The following is a 19,532-nucleotide window of genomic DNA, read 5'->3' on the forward strand; positions in this document are numbered from 1 at the left end:
AGCACAAGGCTTATCTTCTGGAAGGTGCTCAAACATTTGTTGAAGTAGTGAATGAACTCCATTTGCATTTTATTTCTGGCAGTGTCTAAACCAAAGAAAATCACACTTGTCTTCTCAGAAGAGGGAACATATTCAAATACCAAGAACTGCAGTTCCTGGTAAGACCTTTTAGAAAATGACGTTACCAACAGCAGCAACTGGAAAGTCAGCAGAATGCTTAAGTGCTAAAAACACAGTGAAATGGGCCAAGACTTGAACAGTCATGGTTTAGGTAGCCTGGGGGGAAGGTGGGGGAGATTCATGACTATCTAAAGTTTAAGAATCACAAACAACTTCTATCTTAAGAATTACATATATTTACACTGTGGATCTGGGATACACTTTTCATAGGAGTTACTGCTCAAATCCAACCACCACCCAATCTGGGAACATCCCCCAACTGTTTGAGCCAGCATTTCAGGTAGGAGATAATCTGTTTCCAGCTGGAGTGGCTTTGGAAAGTCCACTCTAAAACGAAGTCACCTGTTGTCACTGCCCTCCTCCCCAGCCTTCCTTCTGGGACCAAGCACGGTCCTGTGACTCCCAAAGGAGGCTGCCCTCTTTAGTTCTCCATGAGGCTACTAGGGTGGTCTGGGGTATGGGGAAGGCTCTTCAGCCTAGGGGTAGACAGGTGCTCCAACTCATACTGTCCGTTCTCAGAGGACTTGTGTGTGAGTTTCTCCTTCAAGCCCTCCTTCTGGCTCCTCTTGTGCTCAATAATCTGCTGGAGCTGTTGCCCAGCATATTCTGGCTTGGTGGTCAGTGGGCCAGATGGCACAGCTACTCCAAGAACATCTGACACCATGTATGGGCGCAGCCAGCCCACCAGAGGAGTGCTTCCAGGGCTATAGTGGGTCTGCTTGTGGTAGAAGAGAAGTCCGTCTACCTACAAGAGGGGAAACCAGGGATCAAAATGACTTCTGCGGCCACATGTTCCCAGGAGAGCCTATACACACAGGGGCAGCTCTTGTGGTCCAACTCCTTTTGCTGGGTCACTGCCAGAGGAAAAAGAGTCCCCATTTCTCACACATGCAATATCTTTAAATGAAGAAATGGCCTAGAAAAACTTAACTTTAGAAAGTAAAAACATAAATAGCACTTTCCTGTTTATAGGGTGCTTTCCTGCCCAGGGTTTCACCCTCTTACCCACCATGAGGGCATTTGAGAGATGGGCTGCTCAGGCTCATGGAGTTCTGGGGGCCTCCCAAAAAACACAGTGAGTGTGAAGCAGAAATTCAACTCGAACCCAGGTTTTCTGTCCCCAAATCCCGTGCACTTTCCACCACCCAGATGTGTCTGTAGTGGGGCATGTGCTCCACACAGGGAACAAAGCAGGGGAACTGGACAGGCTCCTCCGAGATGCTGAACTGCTGAGCACAGGGGCAACAGGCTGTCAAGAAGCCTTGCTTCCCACACCATTGTTGGCTGCCTAAACCTCCCCCTAAATTGTTTGTGAGCTATGTTCTGGGAAGCTCAGTTTTTCTCAACGGGAAGACCTCCTACAGTCCCACATTTTCTTTTCCATGATTCAGTGACTCATCTCTAAAAAGCATTTATTGTCACTGGGGCATAAGGTTTATAAATAAAGATGGTGTTCTTACCACTTTCTTAATTGACTCCCAGAAATGAAGACAACTCAGCCTTTGCCATTTTCTCATTTGGGAAGCTGTGATCCTTTTAGCAAAATTATATCCAGTTCAAGCAAATACTTGCGGGTGACTAGGCAGAATTTTAAAGGGTATAATGGGCAAGGGAAAGTCTGCTTGTTGAGCTTGGAGAGGGTAACTGCAGAATCTGAGGATGACAAAAGACTGCCCAGGGCTGAGGAGCTTCAGGGGACATGAGACTTTCAGCGTTAAGACCGGAAAAGTCCAGGACAAACTGGGATGAGTTGGTCACCCTATTCCCAGCCACTGCTTAGCAAGCACTGCCATCCCCAGGGACCATTTCCTCTTTGGAGGAAGGATCAGGAATTCACACTCTTGTGGTCTGTCAGTCACAGAAGCCCCTTTACTTTACAACCAGCCATGGCATTCAAACAAGGGGCCTGGTTCTCAGGTTTGTAGCAAAAAGAGGCACACAAAAAGGACCTAGGAATGGAAACCTCGCCCCTCTCTGGACCTCAGTTTCTCCATCTGTAAAATGAGAGAATTAGATGAGCTTTCCTTTCAGGGCCCTTCCAGCTCCGGCATTCTGACTTATCTATTAGGGTGGAGCTGAGGTTCTGAAGGGCAGCCAGCATATCCTTTCCCAGGAATCAGCTTTCAGCCCTTTTCTGATACTTTGATGTGGCAAAGTCAGAAGATCTCTTAAGAGTCCGTGTAACCAAGTTTCCCTGTGTCCGACAAGCACATCACAGCAATAAAGACAATGATTTTGTTACCTCAAAAGGGAAATCCATAGACAGCACCTTACACAGGCTCTCAGGGGTACAAGGGAAATTCTTTAGCCCTACAAATTTAAACTAAAATATAAATTAGAACAAAGAATTAGTACATGTTACAAATAATATTGGTTCCAGCGATTAAAAAGCTATATCAAAGAAGAAAAGTTTTCAGTCTCATCCTTACCCACCCTCTCCCCTCCACCTACCCTCTGAATTACAGGTCAGTGGTTCTCAACCTCGCTTTATACACAAGAACCATCTGGGAGACTCTTAAAAATTACTGATGCCCAGGCCTCACCCTGAGATTATGACTGAACTGGTCTGGGGTGGGGCCCAGGCATTTTTTTTAAGCTCTCCAATTGATTTTAACATGCAGTCAGGACTGACAACCACTGTCCTGTGCTAGGTTTAGGGACTGTATGTTATTCTCCCAGCCCTGTGACAGTTGCCGCTAATGAAGGGCTAGTGAAGCCCCTTTCATACCAGCAAGGATTTTTAGACTGAAGCAGTATAACACAGTGATTAGGACTATAAACTCTGAAGTGAGATTGCCTGGGTTTGAATCTCAGGTCTGACAATCATTTAATCTCCATATGCGGGCCGGCCCCGTGGCTTGGTGGTTAAGTGAGCGCGCTCCACTGCTGGCGACCCGGGTTCGGATCCCGGGCGCGCACCGACGCGCTGCTTCTCCGGCCATGCTGAGGCCGCGTCCCACATACAGCAACTAGAAGGATGTGCAGCTGTGACACACAACTATCTACTGGGGCTTTGGGGGAAAAAAATAAATAAATAAAATCTTTAATCTCCATATGCCTCCGTGTTCCCATCTGTAAAATGGGGTAATAAAAGCACCGACTTCAGGGGCCAGCCTGGTGGCGTAATGGTTAAGTTCGTGTGCTCCACGTCGGCGGCCTGGGGTTCAGAGGTTCGGATTCTGGGCACGGACCTATACACCGCTCATCAAACCATGCTGTGGCAGCATCCCATATACAAAATAGAGGAAGATGGGCACAGATGTTAGCTCAGGGCTAATCTTCCTCAGCAAAAAGAGGAATATTGGCAATGGATGTTAGCTCAGGGCCAATCTTCCTCACCAAAAAAAAAAAAAAAGTATCGACTTCATAGGGTTGTTGTGCAGATTCAATGAGATAATACAATTAGAACAGCATGTCAGAGAGAGCAGCCCCCATGGTCCCCCTCTTCAATGCATGTTCTTCCAGGACTCTATTGATAACATCACTGGAAGTAGAGACCCCATTTATTGTCCTGTAGCTGGTTATCCAACTGCCTTTAAAAAATTTGTAAGCAATCCAAGCAAATGCCAATCTGCAGGGCTTAGCTAATAAAATGCCCTGAAAATAGCTGTCACACATTTAAATCACTGAGGGGATAGCCAAGACACTTGGGCTATCACCCTGGACTGTGAGATCTGGGGAAGGCAGTCCCCTCTCTGAGCCTACATTCTCATCTATAAAATGAGAGGACTGAGTAGATGAGGACACTCTCAGCTCAGATACAAGAGCAGAGGTTCTCAAAGTGTGGTCCACAGACCAGCAGTATCAGCATTACTGGGGAACTTGTTAGAAATACAAACTCTCAGGCTTCACCCTAGACCTACTGAATCAGAAACTCTGGGGATGAGGCCCAGGAGGCTATGTTTTACCAAGCTTCCAGGTGCTGCTGATGCATGCTACAGTTTGAGAACCACTGTATTAGAATTCTAAATAGCGTTATTAATAAAAGCAGTTATCAGCATTTTATATCTACCACTATTTACTGAGTGCCTACCATAAGTATTCTGCTAGGAAGACTTGCATATTTATATCATTTGGTTCTTAGAACAATCCTGTAAAGTAGGTGTTATTAACCCTACTATACAGATGAAGAAGCTAAAGCTAGGCAAGGTTATTAACTTAACCTACTAATTGTTAAAGCCAAAACTGGAATTCAGATCTAGATGACTGTTAGGCTCATACTCTTCCCATTATACCATGTTGCCTCAAAAAAAAGAAAATTTCATTCATAATGATTATATTTAGATAATGGACCAATCCAAACCAATCCCCACAAAGAACTCTGCAATCCTAACACCAGGCCTTACGGGATTGAGCTTGGTCTTCTCTCCCAGTCCTTCTTCTTCTGGTAACTTTGAATGCATCCAGTAGAATCGGAAATCAGTCTGACACAGAGAAGGGGAAAAGAAAGATGAATACTGCTCGTCTCAAACTATAATATGAACAAAAACACCCCATTCTAAATAGCCACCTGATTTATGAAGACCTAAGCCCTTCTATCATTACGTTCTTTTCCCTGAAAACACTGCCATAAAGTCAGGAAGATGTTTATAAAATCTTTGAAGATATTTTTCTTGAAATCCAATAGGATTATTAATAGCAGTAAAGCCAACATTTATCACTGAAGGCCTACTATGTGTCAGGCTCCATGCTAAGGACTTTACACATATAACCTTATTAATCCTCAACCACCCTCTGAGAGTTATAGTATCATTGTCTCCTTTTACAAGTGAAGACTCCGAGGCTCAGAGAAATTATGTCACTTGCCCAGGTGCACAAGAAAAATACTGTGGGACCCAAGACTCTCCAACTCCAAAGCATGTTATGTTAACCTTTGTTTTATTTTAATCCCGAGGATTAGAAACTACTATATAGTTGTAACTTCTCATAAACTTCTTTATTCTCTGAATTACTGATATGTACCCTTCTGTAGTTATTTAGGGCCTTTTCTTTGTTTTAAATTATTTTACTTTTGGAAATTAAAGGAAAAAAACAGGGCCGGCCCCATGGTGTAGCCGTTAAGTGCACGCGCTTCGCTGCTGGTGGCCCAGGTTCTGATCCCGGACGCGCACCGATGCACCACTTGTCAGGCCATCCTGTGGCGGCATCCCATATAAAGTGGAGGAAGATGGACACAGATGTTAGCTCAGAGCTGGTCTTCCTCAGCAAAAAAAGGAGGATTGGCATGGATGTTAGCTCAGGGCTGATCTTCCTCACAAAAAAAAACAAACAAACAGGGGGCCGGCCCGGTGGTGCAAACAGTTAAGTGCGTGCGCTCCACTGCGGTGGCCCGGGGTTCGCAGGTTCGGATCCTGGGCGCGCACTGACACACTGCTTGTCGAGCCATGTTGTGGCGGCGTCCCATATAAAGTGGAGGAAGATGGGCACGGATGTTGGCCCAGGGCCAGTCTTCCTCAGCAAAAAAAGAGGAGGATTGGCAGATGTTAGCACAGGGCTGATCTCCTCACAAAACAAACAAACAAACAAAAAACAGTTTTTTCTTTATATTATAAAAATATCAGAGGTTTTAGTTACCAAATTTATAGGTTTGTGAATGCACATTATGAAACATCCTTCAACAGAAGTAAAGGAAAATATGTTCTGGATTGAGTTTATGAGTTCTGAGTTTTAGGCTAGACCCTGCACTTGAGCAAGGTACTTAACATCTGTGGCTCTCGGCTTCCATACCTATATGATGAGGAATAATAGTAGTACTTACCTTATAGAATTGTTGTAAGGGATTCAATGAGATAATGCTAACAACGTGCTTAGCAATGCAAGTCTTGGCTATTATTGTTTGAATGAGGTGCATGTTAGAATTCTGACGTACCACTACCTAGCATGATTTGGAAACCTAGCTTGGAGTAATGGTTTTGGAAAGAAGCAGCCTATGGTGATAACCTGTGATTCTCACATGTGGGCCTGCATGAGGATCCCGTGGAGGCTTGTTAAAACATAAGGCCCACCCCCACAGTTTCTAATTCAGGAGGTCTGAGAATTTGCATTTCTAACAACTTTCTGAGGCCACACTTAGAGAACCATTGTGATAAACTAATTGACAGGAAGCACAAAAAAAAACACCACTATAAACCTGGGACAATGATGGGGGAGCATTGGGAACAGAGACAGAGCCTGTGGGGCTGACCTAGCCTCTCTCTGATGACTGCTACTGTCACTCGTGTAAGAATCGCCAATCTGAGAAAAACGTTGGGGGAAGGTGAAAATTGAGTGGAGAATACTGGGGCCTCCCCTCTCTTGGAAAATCTCCTTCCAGAGCTGGCCCCTCAGAGATTTGAGGCTTTAGCGTCACACCAAGGAGGCACTGCCATTTTCAGGGTCAGGATGTGGTTGGTGAAGGAGTGGAGGTGGCAGGAGTCTATTTGATGGTGCCTGACATTCCACCTTCTCTCCTTTGTGCCGCCTGCACAAGGTGGTATCCCCTTCGCCCACAATCTTCCCTGCCAGCAATCCTCCCCGACTCTGGAGAGGGGAGGGGGCGGTTTTAGCTCCTACAGAATCCCAGGCTACCCCTCTGCTCTGTTTCTCTCTTTCCTCCCCTCAAGAACTGCTATACTTCTCTTAGTTCCTCCTACTTCTTTTTTAAAAATGAAGCTAATTTAAACACTCAAAGATGCAAGGAACATTAGATAATGTTCTTGATACACCACATCCTGTATACACCAAGAAGTTGGTCACGTACCAAACCCACATGCTGAGCCACTTTCCCGGGAGGAGAGGAAGAAACAGGAGAAGACATGAGAGAAGTATCAGTCCTTACCTGGCAGTCATAAAAAGGGTGTCCCCGCCAGCACATCACGTCCAGAACGTAGTATGTCTGGTTCACCTCACTGTAAATGCAGTCCAGAATTGTGTAGTCTGGGATAGAAGCAGGAAGTCAGCACAGGGTTCCCCTTCCACTCAGGGCTCCCTCCACCACAATCTAGTGAGCCCCATCTTAGGGGCTTGGGAACTGAGTCCAACAATCCTCGGGGCTTGCAGTGAGCAGCAGCACTAAGGACTAAGGATTCATCAGGAAGAAAGTTCTCCATGGCCCTTTATGGCCACGTGGTGCAGCTTAACAGTGACTTGAGGTAGGACAGCACAAGACGGATCAAGACAACCCTTAAGCCAAGCAGGAATTCTGAACTTTTAGATAAATTGGGACATTTACTCACCTTAGAGAAGCTGAAGTTTGAAAGCAAGTAATCTTCCATTTTAGTTTACAACTACTTTTTGAGTTCCTATTATAGGTACTATGTTCTGTAGGAAATATTAACTATAAGTAGTCCTTGCCTTTAAGGAAGTTACAATCCAGTTAAGGAGATATGTTACAGAGGAAAGAACCAAGAGCTGAATTGTACAGCACAAACTAAGAGCAATAGGAGTTCCAGAAAAAGGAGACTGGAGCAGCAGGAAATGCTTCATGGAAGAAATGGGATATGAACAGAGTCTTCTGGGATCAGAGGACTAAAACAACAGGGCAGAGGGGAGGGGGGAAGGCATTTTGGGCTGGAGTACTGAAGTGGCATGAGCAAAGGCCCAGAGGTAGAATGAACTGGGCCCATGTGGGGAGCAAGGAAGCAAGCCAACTGAACAGAGCTAAGCGGGAGTATGGAGAGTAGGGGAAAGAATGAGGATGGGTGGGCCAGAGCCGGCACGTGATGGGCTCTAAACTCAAAAGAGGAGGAGTCTGGGCTCAGTACCAAGGACACACAGAACCACCAAGGGAGCCTGAGCACGCAGGGAAGACTGCAGGGTTCAGGCCCAGCTCTGCCACTTCCTCGCTGACTGACCGTGGGCAAGTTATTTAACCTCCATGATCTCAGTCTCCTCAGCGGGGTCCAGGTGGGAGGGAGAAGCTAAGGTCAGGACAACGATAAAGGAGAAAAGGGAATTTGGCAGGGAAGCCCCTGCAACAGCTTACTGTACGTTACACTCGGGATTCTGAGAGAGCTTTCCTCAAAAAGCTACACTTGTCACTTTGTAATAGAAGTCCATGGGAAAGGTGTGTTGACCTTAATTCAGGGATTTATTACCCAGCAGGCCTCACAGGGCTGCATCTATTCTGCAACTGAGGAGGCCTGACCTTGAAGGAGAGGGCCTGAGTCCCGTGGGTAGGATGGTGTCTATGTGCAGTTTCAAAGGTATGCTTTCAAAGTGGGTCTTTAAAAGAACTAAATCAAGCAACTTACATTGTCTTTTACTGATTATAAAACTTAACAATGGACAATTTTTTGTAGGTACCTTTTGCTGTTGTTGAGTTTCGCCTATTGCCTCCTGGCAGAAGGGAAGAAAACCTGTTGACACAATAACCACTCTTGGTGTAGGCGCTGGTAGAACCCTGTGTGGAAAGAAAGTTACCATTTTCATAGTCATCAAGGTCTCCTCACCTTCTGCTTCCACATTCCGCAGAGGTGTCATCAGCCCAAAGATGGCTCTCAACAAATCCCTTCTGCGGGAAAGTGTTTTAATCCCCAGGCCAGGCACAGCTGCTGTGGCAGATAAGGAATATGGAGCACAAAGAATGCCTCCTGCTATGACCAGGCATGCTGGTGTAGGGAGCAGGAGGCTGCTACTCACCCTGGAGGCTACGATAAGGGCTCTTTTTCCAACAGGGCACACGACCACAATCCATTCCTGCCCCAAATCTGAAGGGACGTCAATTAACCACTCAGAGAGCATTAACTGGGAAACAAAAAATGGTGTTAAAAATCAACAGCAATGTGCTGCTCCAATGTTTACAGTGACAAAGAATTCACGTCCTATGTATATCATGAAAATAACATGTAAAAGAATGAGGGCAGACAAGGCTGACAGTGGGACCCCACCCCACTTGCTCTTAGCAGTCAACTCGTCTCCCACTCAACTGATGGGATGGAGGCCACTGACTGTGAGCTTCACCTTCTCTCCTCATTACCTGCATCCATTCTTACCACTTCACCTCCTTTATGTGGGTGACAGGACCTTTCCTTACTTTGTCCACCCACTTAGCATGATCATAACTATTGTGTTCCAGGGCTATACCTCAGAGATGAATAAGGTCCCTGACCTTGAGATGCTCTTAGACTAGATCATCACTGCCCAAACTGGTGCCTGTACTGTACTAAAGCATGTTAGGAAAGCTGCCTCCAAAAAAAAAGGGCTGTGGTGAAATGAATTTGAAAAGATTAAGTCTTCCGCTCATCACTCACAGTCCCTCCCATCTATACTAAGACTTTGGCCCATCAGTTAATCCCTCCCACTGAATCTTTCATCTCTCCTTCCCCTTAGCCCACAAAACACTCAACCCCTAATCTTCAAAAACAAAACAAAAATAAAAACCTTTTATCACTCTGCACTTCTTTTAAGCTATTCCATTTTCTCCTTTTTTTAAAACTACTTCATATTTCCTGATGCTAACTTCCCGCCCACTGACACCCGCAGTTCAGATTTGCAACCCCACCGCCCTGTTAAAGGCCATCAATGACCTCCTCGCTACCAAGTCTCGCTCTTCCCTCACCTCCCCCTTGTTCTCCCCATTCCACTCCTTGTGTGACACTGCCAGTCACATCCTCCCCCTCCTTGACACATGTTCCCTTGGCCCTGTGATACGGTGCTATTCTGTTTTTTCCTCCAAACACTCCTCCAAATCATGTCGATAATCTTCAGGGAGCTGTTTTAGGTTCCCTTTTTCTTTTCCTTTAAATGCTGTCCCCTTGGGGGTAGATTTCATCTACTTCTGTACCTTCACTTGTCACTCTTAAGAGGATGCCTCCCAATTCTCCTTTCTTTTTCATCTCCAGAGCTCTTTCCTTTCCTCCAGACCTATATTTCCAGCTGTCCACTCAGTGTCTCTTTCTCTGCTTCTCCCCTCTGTACCTTAAACTCAGCATATCCAAAAGGGAATTCACTGCCTTCTGTTGCCCAAGCACTTCCCTGGAACACCCACCCTTCTCTTCTGCATTCTGCAGCCCTATTAATGGCACCACCATTCCCTCTGTTAATGAATCTTAAACCCAAGGCATAATCAACCATCCCTTAAAGAATAATAGTAATACAGACCAAAAGCACAAGTGACAAAACAAAAAATAGATAAATTAGACTATATCAAAATTTAAAATTTTGAGTTGCCAATGATACCATAAAGAAAGTGAAAAGACAACCCACAGAATGGGGAGAAAATGTTTGCAAATCATGTATCTGATAAGGGAATTATATCTAAAATATATATATAAAGAACTCCTATAACTCAAAAATAAAAGACAACCCAATTAAAAAATATGCAAAGGATTTGAATAGACATTTCTCTAAAGAAGATATAGAAATAGCTAATAAGCACATGAAAAGATGCTCAAAATAATTAATCATTAGGGAAATGCAAATCAAAACCATGAGACACCACTTCACACCCACCAGGATGGCAATGACAGACAACAAGTATTGGCAAAGATGTGGAGAAATTGGAACCCTCATACGTTGCTGGTGGAAACATAAAATGGCATAGTCACTTTGGAAAACAGTCTGGCCTCAAAAGATTAAACACAGATTTACCATATGACCTAGTAATTCCACTCCCAGGTATACAGCCAAGAGAAATGAAAATATATGTCCACAAAAACTTGTAAATGAATGTTCAAAGCAGCATTCTTCGTAACAGCCAAAAAGCGGAAACAACTCAAATGGCCATCAACTGATGAATGGATAAACATAATGTGGTGTTTCTATACAAGAGAATATTATTTGGCGATAAAAAGGAATGAAATTCTAACATGCGCTGCCAACACAGATGAACCTTGAAAACCTTATGCTACGTGTGTGGTGATGGGTTGTAATTAGTATTTGGGTGGTGAACATGATGTAATCTATGCAGAAATAGAAGTATAATGATGTACACCTGAAATTTATACAATGTTATAAACCAATGTTACTGCAATAAACAAGAAAAAAAAAAAAGAAAAAGAAAACCTTATGCTAAGTGAAAGAAGCTGGACACAAAAGGACACCCTTGTATGATTCCATTTATATGAAATCATATAGGCAAATCCATAGAGATAGAAAGTAGATTAGTGACTGCTAGAGGCTGGGGGAAAGGAGGAATGGGAGTGACTGTTAATGGGTATGAGGTTTCTTTTAATTCTTTTTTTTTAAATTATTTTATTGAGGTCACATTGGTTTATAACGTTGTATAAATTTCAGGCATACATTATTATATTTCAGCTTCTGTATAGAGTGCATCATGTTCACCACCAAAAGTCTAGTTTCATGAGGTTTCTTCTTGTGGTGATAAAAATGTTCTGGAATTAGATAGTGGTGATGGTTGCACAGCCTAGTGAATATACTAAAAAAAAAACTGACTTGTACACTGTAATAATTGTATGGTATGTGAATTATATCTCAATATGACTGTTTTAAAAAAACGCAGCTAATACTTGTGGGGCATTTATAATGGGCTCTGTGCTAGATATTTAAGGCACCAACATAATCCTTCTAACAATCCTATGAGATAGGTACTATTACTATCTCCCATTTTACAGATAAGAAACCAGAGATTTAGAGTAGTTCAGTAACTTTCTGTCAACAAAGAGCCTGGCTTTGAGGTCAGGCCTGCGTGACCTCAGAGCTTAAACCCTTAACCACCTCTCATACTGCCTCTTCTATTGAATCCACTGCTAAATTCTGTCCATTCTACCTGTCGACATTTCTCACACTCATGACCTCTTTTCCTTCCCACCTTCACTGTTCTCGCCACCCATCACCAGATCATTTTAGCAGACCTAAGCTGCCTCCAGTCTCTCTCTTCTAGGCCCTTCTACAGACTGATGTGGGTGTCAGCATACGAAGTCCCAACTCTGTCCCTGCCTCAAAAATTCTCAAGGGTTCCCCACAATCTAAATCTTAGTCTAAACCTCTGGACATATTTCTGCTGTACTCCTTCCCCCAAACGTATGCTGCCCCATCCTCATTGGCCTGCACACTGCTCCTGAACACATCATATACTCCTCTCCCACCTCTGGGCTCTTGCTTAGCCTGTTCCTGCTGCCTGGAATGCCCTGGAATACTCTGCACCTCTGCAAGTCAATGTCCTACCCGTGCTTCAAAGCTGCCTCCTCTTTCATTAACCCCTTCCTGATTTCGCAAGCCTGCTTCCTTCCCTGTTGGAAGTTAATCTCACTTTCTTATAGCAAAAGCCATAATCTACACTTATTCCACGAGTGCAGGTGCTATTTCTGGCCTATGTCTATCTTCGCCACAGCACAGCCTAGCTTAACACAGAGCAGGGCCTTCAACAATACTTGCTGAACAGAACTGAACTGAACTTTGTCAGAGAAGATGTTATCTGTGCTGTATTTGGAGCAGAAAAAGAGGATGGGAGTGTGTGCACCCAGGAACCATATTCTAAAGATGGGAGAGGATTCTGAGGTGACAAGACATTTGGGTTATAAAGAGAGGTATACAATAGCAGGGTAGACCCCTACCCCCACCTGGACTCCCATACGCTGCTTTCTGGAATACCTGGACTGCCTAGAGTACTGGACAGTCTCCATGCCTGCTTCCCCTATAGTGCTATAGGCCACAGTGGTTTCCTCTCTGGAACAACAGGGCACTTAGTCAAGTCTGTCATAGTGATCTGTTGTTTCATGGCCTCAGCCTCATACAGGCCAACTGGCTGGCCAGGGGTGGCTGGGTGGGCTCCTCACATTCAAGGGCAGCTGTACTTCCCACCTTCCACTATCTGAATGTGAAGATCCAAGACTGACATCTTAGTCCACCACTTAGGAAAGAGTACCAACCTAGAAGGTGGGGTAGGGGCAGTGCTGGGCTGGGCAGGCCCGATCCAGAACAGCTGTGCAATGACTACCTAAGTAATGATAAGTGCATGGAATCTGTTAGTATATCAATAGCGCAGGGGCCTTCTGCAGCAGGCTGGCAGCCTCTAGTAACAGCACGAGGTAATGGTTCCCAAACCCACTACCCACGGACTCCATCAGTGATCCCCAGTCAGCACACGGCACTGTAAGCTATCTCTTCTCTTCAGCCCATAAACTTTATGCACATCAGCGTTGTCGTTGCAGTTCCCATTCTTTTTCCTCCCTCATCCTCCTCTCTTTATGACAAAGTTTATTTCAGTGGGCCCTGACTACACAGTAAATGCAGTGGGACTAGCTGGGCCTAATCTTCTCTGGACTACTCACTTGATTAGCATAGCGTTTTGGCAACTTCTTGCCAGTGTCAATGTCCATTTCTTCATCATCTTTCTTATCTTCTTCTTCCTCACTCTCCATCCCTGTCCAGTCATCTTCAGCCAGTCTTCTGGCATGATTCACATAATCCAGCCGCTTGCTGGAGAAAGAAATGGCATATGGACAGATCTTTATGTCTTATAGGAAGACACCCTACAATGTGACAGTTTTAATTCAAAGGCTCCAAATTCTGGAGCAACCTGGGGATTCTCCAATCTCCAAGCAGTAAGAGATGATAGAATTTCCTTTGTAAGGCTCAACTAGTGACCACTTCCTCATAGAACCTCAGTAGGAAAAACCCCCTCTGAACACACTCAGCCTTCCTCAGAGTTTCCTAAGAATAGACAAAGTAAAATATTTAAAGGAATTTTCAAGGTTCGATAGTGGCTGAGGCACTCCCACCCACCCCACCCCATCTCTCATCTCCACCCTAGGTGAGAGCTGACACTTCCCTGCGTGGCAGACATTTAGTCCAAAGGCTAGAAGAGAGCGAACACTGAAATGCAGTGAGAAGTTTAAAACAAGGACAGCTTCTGGGGCTTTCCACTTTACACAGTTTTCTGAGGAGCAGCCAGGCCTTTCTCCAGTTCCTGTCTAACTTTCAAAAAAGTCCACTTAGAAAAAACTAAGGAGGGCTGGCCCTGTGGCATAGCAGTTAAGTGCACGCACTCCGCTGCTGGCGGCCCGGGTTCAGATTCTGGGCGCGCACCGAGGCACCGCTTGTCAGACCATGCTGTGGCGGCGTCCCACATAAAGTGGAGGGAGATTGGGCACGGATGTTAGCTCACGGCCAGTCTTCCTCAGCAAAAAGAGGAGGATTGGCATGGATGTTAGCTCAGGGCTGATCTTCCTCCCAAAAAAAAAAAAAAAAGAAAAAACTAAGGAAATCTGAGTAGAATGGACTTTAGTTAATAATAATGTATCAGTATTGGTTCATTAGTTGTGACAAGTGTACTATAATGTAAGATGTTAGCAATACAGGAAATTGGGTGCAGGGTATATGGGAACTCTTTGTACTACACAACTTTTCTGTAAACTAAAATTATGCAAAAATAAAATGTTCATTAAAGAAAAAAAGGCCACTTAGTTTATGATGTAATATCTTTTACTTATTTGTTTCTCTTTATTGTTATCTTGCTCTTTTAAAAAAACTATAGGGGCCAGCCCAGTGGTGTAATAGTTAGGTTCACGTGCTCTGCTTTGGCAGCCCAGAGTTCGCAGGTTAGGATCCCAGGCACGGACATATGCACCACTTGTCAAGCCATGCTGTGGCAGCGTCCCATATACAAATTAGAGGAAGATGGAGAGAGATGTTAACTCAGGGCCAATCTTCCTCAGCAAAAAAATAAAATAAAATAAACTATATATTCTAGAAAGTTTGGGAAATTGAGAAGAAAAAGAATCTTTTGTAACCTGATTGTTCCAAAGTGATTGGTAGATACCATGTAACCTCCTACACTTGGTTTCCTCAATGCTAAGGCAAAAGATCAACCACTGAGGCAATGAGACCAACTCAATCGATTTCTTCTCAAACACACACGTGTTCATGTACACTGACACGAAGGTGCACACCAGAGTGTATGAAGCACAGGGGTCTTTTTTTTTTTTTGTGAGGAAGATCAGCCCTGAGCTAATATCTATGCCAATCCTCCTCTTTTTGCTGAGCAAGATCAGCCCTGAGCTAACATCTATTGCCAACCCTCCTCCTTGTTTTCCCTTTTTTCTCCCCAAAGCCCCAGTAGATAGTTGTATGTCGTAGTTGCACATCCTGCTAGTTGCTGTATGTGGGACGCCACCTCAGCATGGCCGGACAAGTGGTGCGCCAGTGCGCGCCCGGGATCTGAACCTGGGCTGCCAGTAGCGGAGCACGCGCACTGGACCGCTAAGCCACGGGGTCGGCCCCAGGGGTCTTTTATTTCAAGAATAAGGAAGAGGGCCAGCCCCGTGGCTTAGCAGTTAAGTGCACGCGCTCCACTGCTGGCGACCCAGGTTCGGATCCCGGGCACACACCAATGCACCACTTCTCCGGCCATGCTGAAGCCGTGTCCCACATACAGCAACTAGAGGGATGTGCAGCTATGATATACAACTATCTACTGGGGTTTTGGGGTGGGGGGAAGAATAAGGGAGAGCTGGTGTACTTGTAAATGTGCGAAAGGATGCATGTCCACAGTTACTTCCCAGGCACTACCTGTAATCACAAGAGAAGGAAACTACGCAGATGCTCATCAGTAGGGGATTGGTTAGATTACATTATTAACTATCCAGTCAATGGAATACCTATCACCATAAAAAAGGAATGAGGTAGCACTTAATGAACTGATATAGAATCTCTTCAGAAACACACTATTAAGGGCCAGCCCAGCAGTGTAGTGGTTGAGTTCGCACGCTCCACTTTGGCAGCCCAGGGTTCGTGGGTTTGGATCCCAGGCGCAGACCTATGTACCACTTATCAAGCCGTGCTGTGACAGCATTCCACATATAAAGTAGAGGAAGATGGGCACGGATGTTGGCCCAGGGCCAATCTTCCTCAGCAAAAAGAGGAGGAATGGCAGCAGATGTTAGCTCAGGGCTAGTCTTCCTCACCAAAAAAAAAAAAAAAACACTATTAAATAAATGTACAGAACAGTGCTTTGTATGCTACTACTTCTGTTAAAGAAAAAAAAGATTATGTACACATATCACCACACACTTGCTCATATCTGCAATGACTATCTTTGGAAGGATACACAAGAAACTAATACTACCAGAGAGAAACTAGATGACTTAGGAGGGAGACTTTTCACCATATTCTCTTATATATTTTGAATTTTGAACCATATGAATGTATTACCTATTCCAAATTAATTAATTACCATTTTTTAAAACCCGGGAGTAGGCGGGGGGAGTGACCTGAGCAACCCAGAGGCCACAGGGAACCACCTCTGCTAAAGACACCCAGTGACGCAGCACAGGGCAAAATGCAGATGGGATGGAAACGGCGGATGTTGAATGTTAACAGTTCCTCCTAATCCTAAATGCCTTACTTTATTACCCAGAGAGGCCTGAGTAGCACTGAGAATAAAAGGACAGGGCCTGCCTTCAGAGCAGCCCCACCTCAAACACTCCTATCCTGCTCTCTTTCCCTGTTTGCTCATCTTGGCATTGAGAATGAAGTGTATGGAAGACATTTCCTCAGGTTCCCTGTGGAATTATTTGTCTTGAACTCCCAAGGGCTCCACAGAAACATTTGGGCTGAAGGCGGACAGGAAGACCACACCACTGCCAGGATTCAGAGTGCAGGAGAAGCCACACAGGGAATGTGGGGAGTGGAAGCCTGGGTGTGGCTTTCACGAGTCCCTAAACTGCATAGCTCAGTACTGCTGCCGGGGAAGAAAAAGTTAAACAAAGAATCGAGCTTTTGCTTTCCAACTTCAGTCTCTCCCTACTTCCTCATCTTTTCCTAAGTTCTGGGTGTGAAGCATGTCTACCTCTGCCAGGATTTACCCCTCCCAACATCGAGGGCAAGAAGATCAACCCACAAAAGGTCTACTTTGAAGGGGGTTCCGTAGAGACAAGCCCAGAGCCTCCTGAAAGGTTCACAGCTCCCGCCTGGAGACAGAGGCCAAAGAGTTAAAGCATCCCTCACCACTTCTGCAGTTCCAATAACCGGCGGCGGCGCTCACTCTGCTCCAGGGAACTGTACTTGGACTTGTACTTGGACAGGCGGGGGTGTGGGGCAGCTGTGCTGTTCAGATCTTGAGACACAGAAAAGCTACTAGCCAGGGCTTGACTCAGCTCTTCCATCTTCCCTACAAAAGAAAACATAAGAGAATGGTTCATTCATTCATATCACCTCCTGTGTACAGGCAGTTATGATGTAACATGATGAGTACATTCCTAAAAAACCTCACTTAATCCAAAGTCACAACTGTTTCCATGGGATAAAAAGAACTTAAAGGGTAAAAGAGTTACATATGAGTAATAATGTTATTTCCTGCAGATAGTTCAATAATGATCATTCTGATAGCTCTCAGTGTATAGATATAAACTTAAACATCAATCACGAAGCAAACTCATCTCGTGACTGAATCTAACTTTTAGTCTTTGTCATCCATCACCAGGGCCATGTCATTATTTTTTTTAAATAATTTTTATTTATTTATTTTTCCCCCAAAGCCCCAGTAGATAGTTGTATGTCATATTTGCACATCCCTCCAGCCGCTGTATGTGGGACGCGGCCCCAGCATGGCCGGAGAAGCAGTGCATCGGTGCGCGCCCGGGATCCGAAGCCGGGCCGCCGGCAGCGGAGCGCGCACACTTAACCACCAAGCCACGGGGCCGGCCCATGGGCCATGTCATTAATTCCTTCTTAACATCATCGACATCTAGTGATGTGATCAAGTATCTAATTTTTCCCTGAATAGTTCTAAATAGCCATTACTCAATAACTAATACAACTTTCTGATGCGAGTTTTATCTAGTTGGTTGTTTAATTCTCTAATAAATGCCAACTCATATTAAGAAAATTCAGCTCCAGGAGAAATACTGGTTCTGGGGCCCCTGGAGGAAGACAAGAGGAGCCAAAAACCACACCTGGCAGTTACCTTCTCGTTTTATAGTTTGTTTACTTTGTTTGTTTTGGGTGGGCAGAAGGAAGGTTTCAGGGCTACCTATGTAGGGCTCACTTGGAAAAGAGCTAGAATGTGGAAGGCTGCCTCCGAGTTAACACCAGCTGCTCCAAGAGTGTGAAGAACTGACGTGTGGTACATTAGGGAGACGAGGAGTAGATGTCATATTGGAGACAGACTTTAGCTGGACCCTAAAGAATGGGAGTAGACAGAAAGAGGTGAATTCACACTTTACTCACCGTCCTATGAATGAAGGTATGAGGTGGCACAGGAGCTTATTCAAGGGTTAAAGGTGTGCCTCACACTGTAAGAAAACAGGAACATTTGAGAGAAATCTGACTCACACAGCTGGGCTGGCCCAACCCTTCAGTTCTAGTGTAAACCAGAAGTTCACCACCAGTGCTTAAACTCCACCCTAGGCCAGGTCCCAGTGCTCTTGAGTACCACAACCAACAAGTTCATTTCAGAGCCTCCACAGTTAAAAATACAACTCTATGGGCCTCTACTGGGCAAGGAGTTACTTTCCATTTTACACTTCAAGTCAGATTTTTTTCTTAATTTGCAGCATTCAATTTTTTTTTAATTTAAAAGGAACTGTTGTTTTTAATTGTATTTTTTTAATGATTTATCTTCCTATATATCTATTTTTGTGAGGAACATTTGCCCTGAGCTAACATCCGTTGCCAATCTTCCTCTTTTTTGCATGAGGAAGATTAGCCTTGAGCTAGCATCTGTGCCAATCTTCCTCTATTTCGAATGTAAGTCGGTGACTCAGCATGGCTGACAAGTGGTGTAGGTCCGCACCCAGGATCCGAACCTGCGAACCCAAGCCACAGAAGTAGAGAGCACTGAACTCAACCACTATGCCATGGGGTCAGCCCCAAAACAAAATGTTTTTTAAATTGTGGTTAAAGGGCCAGCCCCTTGGCTTAGTGGTTAAGTGCACGCGCTCCGCTGCTGGCGGCCTGGGTTCGGATCCCAGGCGTGCACCAACGCACCACTTCTCCGGCCTTGCTGAGGCCGTGTTCCACATACAGCAACTAGAAGGAAGTGCAGCTATGACATACAATTATCTACTGGGGCTTTGGGGGAAAAAAATAAATAAATAAAATTTAAAAAAATATATTAAAAAAATTGTGGTTAAAAACTCACAACATAAAATTTACTACCTTAACCTTTTTTTTTTTTTTTTAACTTTTTCTTATGAGGAAGACCAGCCCTGAGCTAACATCGGATGCCAATCCTCCTCTTTTTTGCTGAGGAAGACTGGCCCTAGGCTAACATCGGTGCCCATCTTCCTCCACTTTATATGGGACTCCGCCACAGCATGGCTTAACAAGCGGTGTGTCAGTGCGCACCCAGGATCCGGGCCAGGGAACTGCGGGCCTCTGCAGCAGAGCGCGGGCACTTAACTGCTTGCACCACCGGGCTGGCCCCTACCTTAACCATTTTTAAGTGTACAGTAGTAAGTATATTCACACTG

General features: G+C 44.8%; 1 protein-coding gene across 4 annotated transcripts in view; it reads right to left on the reverse strand.

Annotated features, from left to right (window-relative positions):
• Positions 1-333: 333 nt before the first annotated feature.
• SNUPN (snurportin 1) overlaps positions 334-19,532 on the reverse strand; it is a 32,655-nt gene continuing 13,456 nt past the window's right edge. For all 4 annotated transcript variants that reach the window (XM_087428731.1, XM_087428728.1, XM_087428729.1 and 1 more), the window contains exons 2-10: positions 18,289-18,353; positions 17,068-17,230; positions 13,392-13,539; positions 8,800-8,904; positions 8,464-8,560; positions 6,998-7,095; positions 4,527-4,604; positions 2,423-2,503; positions 334-925 (exon numbers count right to left, since the gene is read on the reverse strand). In XM_087428731.1, coding sequence (XP_087284857.1) covers positions 602-925; positions 2,423-2,503; positions 4,527-4,604; positions 6,998-7,095; positions 8,464-8,560; positions 8,800-8,904; positions 13,392-13,539; positions 17,068-17,225 — 1,089 coding nt within the window. In that variant the 5' untranslated portion in view covers positions 17,226-17,230; positions 18,289-18,353 and the 3' untranslated portion in view covers positions 334-601. The remainder of the gene's footprint in view (positions 926-2,422; positions 2,504-4,526; positions 4,605-6,997; positions 7,096-8,463; positions 8,561-8,799; positions 8,905-13,391; positions 13,540-17,067; positions 17,231-18,288; positions 18,354-19,532) is intronic.

Source organism: Ceratotherium simum, chromosome 3, assembly GCF_057802395.1.
Source record: "Ceratotherium simum simum isolate JZ-2026a chromosome 3, ASM5780239v1, whole genome shotgun sequence".
In the NCBI taxonomy this organism is placed as follows: Eukaryota; Metazoa; Chordata; class Mammalia; order Perissodactyla; family Rhinocerotidae; genus Ceratotherium; species Ceratotherium simum.